At 52.6% G+C, this 7,198-nt stretch overlaps 1 protein-coding gene across 1 annotated transcript; it reads right to left on the reverse strand.

Moving 5' to 3' along the window:
• Positions 1–218: 218 nt before the first annotated feature.
• LOC134542331 (mucin-2-like) lies at positions 219–2,101 on the reverse strand. Its single transcript, XM_063386480.1, has 5 exons — positions 2,047–2,101; positions 1,909–2,001; positions 1,266–1,587; positions 584–719; positions 219–422 (listed from the first exon to the last, which is right to left on the reverse strand). The coding sequence occupies exons 1-5, from the start codon at positions 2,099–2,101 to the stop codon at positions 219–221; spliced, it is 810 nt and encodes a 269-aa protein (XP_063242550.1).
• Between the last annotated feature and the right edge of the window lie 5,097 nt (positions 2,102–7,198).

Below are 7,198 nucleotides of genomic sequence, written 5' to 3' on the forward strand. Positions count from 1 at the left end.
GTGTTCGTCGCGGAGCACTTTCACACACTCGGCGGACATCACGCTCGGGCGTGTTCGGCGCACTTAAGAGTAAGTGTTGCTGTGACATAACGGCCTGTGCGAACCAGAGGGAGCACCGGCGGTCGGCGTCAAATGCCCCCCCTCCAACGAGGCCGTTATGCTCAACAACACTACTCCTCACTCGCATGGAAGTGGTACACTGGTTGGCGGACTAAGCACTAACCTGGTGTGTCCGGCGGCGTCGTGGTGTGCTCGTGGGTCGCTCCTGTGGCCGAGGTGGGCGGCGGTGTCGTGGTGCCTTTGTGGGCCGCACCTGTCGCCATGGGGGCGGCCGAGGTGGGCGGCGGCGGCGGCATCGTGGCGAATTCAGCAGCAGGCGGCGCGCCCAAAGTGGCACGCGTGGCGGGCGGCAGTGGCGCACCCTCAGTTGCGGGCGGCAGTGGCGCACCCTCAGTGGCGGGCGGCAGTAGCGCACCCTCAGTGGCGGGCGGCAGTGGCGCACCCTCAGTGGCGGGCGGCAGTGGCGCACCCTCAGTGGCGGGCGGCAGTGGCGCACCCTCAGTGGCGGGCGGCAGTGGCGCACCCTCAGTGGCGGGTGGCAGTAGCGCACCCTCAGTGGCGGGCAGCAGTGGCGCACCCTCAGTGGTGGGCGGCAGTAGCGCACCCTCAGTTGCGGGCGGCAGTAGCGCACCCTCAGTGGCGGGTGGCAGTGGAGCACCCTCAGTGGCGGGCGGCAGCAGCGCACCCTCAGTGGCGGGCGGCAGTGGCGCACCCTCAGTGGCGGGCGGCAGTGGCGCACCCTCAGTGGCGGGCAGCAGTGGCGCACCCTCAGTGGCGGGCGGCAGTAGCGCACCCTCAGTGGCGGGCGGCAGTGGCGCACCCTCAGTGGCGGGCGCGGTGGCGGAAGTGGCACGCCCCTTGTGACGTGCGCGGCGGGCGGAAGTGGCACGCCCCCTGTGATGTGCGCGGCGGGCGGAAGTGTCACGCCCCCTGTGACGTGCGCGGCGGGCGGAAGTGGCACGCCCAAGGTGACGTGCATGGCTGGCGTGAGTGGCACGCCCTTGGTGACGTGCGTGGTTGGCGTGAGTGGCACGCCCTTAGTGACGTGCAGTGGCGGCACGCCCTTGTTGACGTGCGTGACGTGCGATGGCGGCACGCCCTTGTTGACGTGCGTGATGTGCGGTGGCGGCACGCTCTTGTTGACGTGCGTGACGTGCGGTGGCGGCACGCCCTTGTTGACGTGCGTGAGGTGGCGTCGGGCCGACTGTGAATGACTTGGCAGGTGGCTGATCCTCCGGAGAGTGCCGCAAAATCGTCGTTTTGCACCACCGCCCTGTGCCAGCCGCTTTCTCAGCGACCGTGGGCGGCGCCATCGGAGTGGTTCCTCCGGGTGATCCTCTGTCGTTGTCGCCTCAGTGGTCGTTGTCGCCTCAGTGTTCGTTTTGCCCTCTGGCGGATGTGTCATCACGCCCGGTTTGCACCACGTCAATTCCCCGGGAGCCTTCACGGCAGTTGGGGGCGGCGGCGTCGGGGGCGGCGTGTTGATCATAGCATGGAGTGTATCTGCCTCGGCGGCCTGTTGGCTGGCTGGGAAGTGCGGCGATGTTGCCAAGTTGAGACGCAGCGCCGCACCAGTAGCGTTCTCGGCAGGTGGTGGCGGCGGCGTCGGGGGCGGCGTGATGGTCATAGCACGGTGCCTTACTGCTTCGCCGGCCTGTTGGCCAGCTGGGAAGTGCGGCGATGTTGCCAAGTTGAGACGCAGCGCCGCACCAGTAGCGTTCTCGGCAGACGGTAGCGGCGGCGTCGGGGGCGGCGTGATGTTCATAGCATGGTTTCTGTCCACTTCGTCGGCCTGTTGGCCAGCTGGGAAGTGCGGCGATGTTGCCAAGTTGAGACGCAGCGCCGCACCAGTAGCATTCTCGGCAGGTGGGGGCGGCGGCGTCGGGGGCGGCATGATGGTCATAGCATGGTGCCTTACTGCTTCGTCGGCCTGTTGGCCAGCTGGGAAGTGCGGCGATGTTGCCAGGTTGAGACGCAGCGCCGCACCAGTAGCGTTCTCGGCAGACGGTGGCGGCAGCGTCGGGGGCGGCGTGATGGTCATAGCACGGTGCCTTACTGCTTCGCCGGCATGTTGGCCAGCTGGGAAGTGCGGCGATGTTGCCAAGTTGAGACGCAGCGCCGCACCAGTAGCGTTCTCGGCAGGCGGTAGCGGCGGCATCGGGGGCGGCGTGATGTTCATAGCATGGTTTCTGTCCACTTCGTCAGCCTGTTGGCCAGCTGGGAAGTGCGGCGATGTTGCCAGGTTGAGACGCAGCGCCGCACCAGTAGCGTTCTCGGCAGACGGTGGCGGCGGCGTCGGGGGCGGCGTAATGGTCATAGCATGGTGCTTTACTGCTTCATCGGCCTGTTGGCCGGCTGGGAAGTGCGGCGATGTTGCCAGGTTGAGACGCAGTGCCACGCCAGTAGCGTTCTCGGCAGGCGGTGGCGGCGGCGTCGGGGGCGGCGTAATTGGTTGCAGTGGCATTGGGAGTATACTCGTCTCAGGCATAGACATATTGAGGAGCATGTCGGCGTCCGCACAGTGTAACCACTCGGCTTTCGTGGTTGTCTGGCCCCCAGGAGTTGTGGATGTGTGAACTTCCGGGGCCGGCGTCGTGACGATTGCGGCCCCGCCTGTACACTGCTTCTTTCGGCAACGTTCACACCTCAATCCAAACACCTCCGCCTCTTCTCGAGCGATCGGATGTAAACACTCATTGTGCCATAACCTCTCGCACGTCCAGCAGAACCACCCGTCAGATGTCCCGCCGGGGCATGATGGCACACTGCACACCGTCATGCCATGCGTCTGGTATTCGTAACAATACCCACACATACTCTGAGTAGTGTAAGCAACTCTCGGCTGGCTCTGGGAAGCCCGCGTCGGCCCAGGACTCATATGCTTCCTGGAAGTCGTTCATTTTGATAACGACGTGCGGCCTCTTTCACGCGGTCGCGGCAGACTGATACGAGCGACGGATCAGGACGTCGATGACAGGGCGCGAGCAGGTAGGGAGGACCGCCTCCCCTCACCCCCGAGTCAGTGTCCCATGCTCGCACGCCTCCTGTCTCGCGGAAGCCCAGTGATGCGTGCGCGGCTGTGCCCAGCTGTCCCTCTGAGACGTCACTCTGCGCCGCGCAGGTGTCCCGCGGTTGCGGCGCGCCATTCCCGCGGTTCCGAGTCGTAACCGATCGCGGTGAAATGCAGTGTAACCGATCCCGGCCGTATCCCGCGGTGCCGGCATTATCGCGTCGCGGCGAAACCGATCTTCTTGTCTCCCGTTACTATCTCGCCGCGCCGTCTCCCGTCACTATCTCGCGGCGCCGTCTCCCGTGTCCTGGCACGCCAACTTCCGCTGTCGCCCTGGCGTGAGACCGTCGCGTCGGAGTAGTGAAAATAAAATTAATATTTTTTAAAATACAAATGTTCCTTATTGAATAGTCCCGAAATGATAAAATGTCACAAAACTGAATGCCACTTGCCGGCCTTAAACTCACTCGTGATGTACTTTATAAAGTTTGAAAACGTTCAAAAGTTCGTTTTTCGAAAGCCACACTAGTTGCGCGCCAAATGACGCCACTCCCGCTGCCTGTTTTAGTTTTTAATTAATTATTAATAATGTGAAATATCTCAGGGGTTTTACGGGGGTTCGGCCTCGTGGCTGCAGGCAGGAGCGCGTCTCGGAGTTTGAAGAAATGTTCAGAAATTACCTGGGCTGTTAAGGCCACCCAGGAAGCCTCGTAAATGAATGGAAAACGGTTTACAGGACACTGCACTTTATTCAGTATCAATACCCTCATTCGCCCCGAGACTGGCCGCGTCCGTTGTCGGACCGCTTTGACACGCGTATCTCTAAACGTGACGGTTCGAGCGACCAAGATAGATTGCAAAGTTATATTGACAAGCTGATACAGTGGCTTCACGTCCCTATGAATGGTTTAGCATGTAAATGAATGGTTATTGCCACAACTTAGGCTGGCACGTAAATACGTAGAAAAGAATCCTATGTTCAGGATAGTTTGCAGTCTAACCTGCTACGAAAAGTAACATCTCTGAATATACGTGGGCACGTCGACTGAAGACGTACACGTAAAAGTTCATTACACATAAAAGTTAGTCACTTAAATACACGTTACACTTTGCACTATAAAAACGGAGAAAGTTACAAGACGAAAGTTAGTCAGTGTTATTCTCAACACTTATTACAGAGGATCTACGACGATAACGATTAATTGGCTAATCAGCCGAAAACTGCATACCACTACTACGCGGTCCTTAAACTGGACATGGATTTATGTATGAAAAGTAAAGTTCCCTGGTGGGAAGAATTTAAATTAATTAAGAGCCGCACGAAATATCGCGCGACCGGGTTGGGGTCGGCGCCGAGTTAATTAAAAGGTTTCCGAAAACTTACACTATTGCTGAAATGTTGAAGAGATGCTAGAGTTGATGACCCGACGTTCGCGGAGCGCCCCACCCCTTCGAGCTCCAAACGGTAACTGAGCGCGAGACCGCCCTGCGGCCTCGCGCCTAACCACGTGAAATGCAGGAAAACTGACCCGGCCAGTTTTGGACTTAAAGACAAGTTACAAAATATATGCTTATAAAACCATTAGACATAATTTCCCTTACATGAATCCTCTTTTAATATAATTAATTAGGCGCATTGCCACACCCGGCCGGGCGCTGACGTCGCTTTGGTGTTCGTCGCGGCGCACTTTCACACACTCGGCGGACATCACTCTCGGGCGTGTTCGGCGCACTTAAGAGTAAGTGTTGCTGTGACATAACGGCCTGTGCGAACCAGAGGGAGCACCGGCGGTCGGCGTCATGGTATCATTTTCCACCGATTTGAGTGACTAAACAATTTTCTAACTACATTATTGTATTAATAAGGACGATAGCTCGCTATTACTGAATAATTAGTGTCTTTAAAAAACATGAAGACAGATTGAGTTTTAGAAGAATATTTATTTTAATAATCCTAACAAAATATAAGTTATGTTATGTCATCTTATGGTACCCAAGATGTCAACCTAAGGTTCTGGCTGTATTTTACATGTCACCTTTAGGTGCCAAGGTAAGACTCAAATAAAAAAAATAAATTATGACAAGCTGGAATTATTTTTTTAATTTCGGAAAATCCTCTTTTTTATCCCTATGAAATAATAAATACTTATTGTTTTTGTGAGGTTAATATTTAGTATATTTTTAAAGTACGTTTATGTAAAACAAAATTATTTTCCGGTTTAACAATTTTTTAAAATTTTTTTTTACATTTTTAAGTTATTTTTATTCATTTCTAATTTTTTTAATTTTAAAAAGTGTGTCTATTATCTTGGGTTGATGTTTTTAATTAGAGGTTTTTAGTGTAAAACCATTATGGAATCCTACAGTATGTATTTTTTGGCGTTGGTCATATACATATGGAACTTGACCAAGGTATGTTTTTCGGGAATGTAGCAAATCAGTAAGTCAAAAAAATAATGCTTCCAACAATAACAACATTTGACTAATATGTCGTGTAGTTTCGATAACAAGGAATAATTCGTTCAAAACCACCCCTTAACATGTCACCTATTGGTGCCATTACCTTATGTGGTCAAAGAAAGAAACAAAACCCTAAGGTATATTATTGTTACATTGTTAGCTTGCACAGGTGGCCTAAAGTTGACACATCAGGACCTTAGGTTAACAGGTATGTCACCTTAAAGTTCCCATGCATATTTTCCACTGTTTCCTACATGAAACTTAACATTATTCATTGAGAAGCTTCATTCACTTCATATGTTAATAATTTGCTTGTAACCGAAAGTTGACAGTACTGTCATCTTTTGGAAACATGTTTTTATTTGGAACCTAAAGTTGACACCCCCCCTCTTGCACCATTGAGTGATGTTAGGTTATGTTTTTTTCTTTATACAGTTAAAACAAACTTTGAATAACATGTGAAAATTAAATGCACACATAAAAACTTTAATTTTAAAACTTTATTCACTATTTGGCAGGTTACTTACCTTATGATTTGATTAACAAAACTTGAAGTATCACTCACTATTGCACACTACCCCCTTACTTCAATCATTACTCAACTGTCATTAATATGTGGCCTTGTTCTAAAGTACCAGTTTCATAACAGTAAGTCCAACATAAGTGGAGGAAAGTTATTTTCCCTCCAATTGTTATTTGAAATCTTATTATTTAAAAAATAGAATTGTGTGTCACCTTTAGGTGGCATGTCAACAATTGGTGCTATTACCTTATATATGCTTTATCCAGTATTAAAATATGTTTATACTCTACTAGGCCCAAACAAGAGGCATGTTTTAACCTAACATGAACACTCGAGGACAATGATTAAACTTGCCGTCGCCCGGGTTCTCGTGTTCGAGACTCGGCGGTGTTCCTAGCGGGAAGGCTGTTCTGTTGCAGGGAAACATGTCCGGGAGGGCGCCAGGCTAACGTGGTGGTTAGCCACGAGGTGGGTTGTGAGGTTCGAGAGCCCCTGCGTGGTCCACTTGGAACTGCGGCGGTGGTGCTGATGCTAGGGATCCCTAATGCTTGTTGCCCCACTGGCCCTACACAGCATAGGACGCTGATCCCTAGCTGGATGGGTGAGGTTTTTAGAAATAATGTACATGATTTTGCAGTCATTCACACGTCTCGCACAGAGGGTGCGGAGTGGGCTTTAATTACGTTGGTAAACTACACGGCACTTACAGTCACATGAATTCCCTAATACAAAATACATTGTCCATTACACACTATGCGCTCTGACGCGCCGTCACTGACATTATGCCCTCACGCCAGTTGCAGCTGAGGGAGTGTTCGATTAGAGCCGGCTAATCCTGTAATTGGTAAGCTGCGACGCGCGGGCCCACCTGTGTGGACCGCGACTCTCTATTAAATTAACACGTCTACGATTGGATGTCGTTAGTGCCTGTGCACTAAGCAATTAAGTAAAGTTCTGTGGTGGCGGGAGTCGGCCCGTGCCGTATATTGCACGGCCCCACGTAATGCGTTGTGTGGGGCGTGTTAAATTGACGCAGCTGGGTTAGGCCCTACACCGGAAAAGGACCGGGCGCACACGGGGAGTATTTAAAAAAAAGGTTTCGGTTGTGACTATAATTACCAGATTGAAGTTCGCTGAATACAAAA

This window comes from Bacillus rossius (genome assembly GCF_032445375.1).
Source record: "Bacillus rossius redtenbacheri isolate Brsri chromosome 4 unlocalized genomic scaffold, Brsri_v3 Brsri_v3_scf4_2, whole genome shotgun sequence".
Classification (NCBI taxonomy): domain Eukaryota; kingdom Metazoa; phylum Arthropoda; class Insecta; order Phasmatodea; family Bacillidae; genus Bacillus; species Bacillus rossius.

Bases quoted from the DNA above. Each gene is read 5' to 3' on its own strand.
- LOC134542331 (XM_063386480.1), bottom strand. From the start codon at position 2,101: ATGACCATCACGCCGCCCCCGACGCTGCCGCCACCGTCTGCCGAGAAC. The intron at 2,002-2,046 runs GTGCGGCGCTGC...CGCACTTCCCAG, and splicing joins GTCTGCCGAGAACGCTACTG to CTGGCCAACAGGCCGACGAA. The intron at 720-1,265 runs GTCGGCCCGACG...CCCGCCACTGAG, and splicing joins CACCTGCCAAGTCATTCACA to GGTGCTCCACTGCCACCCGC.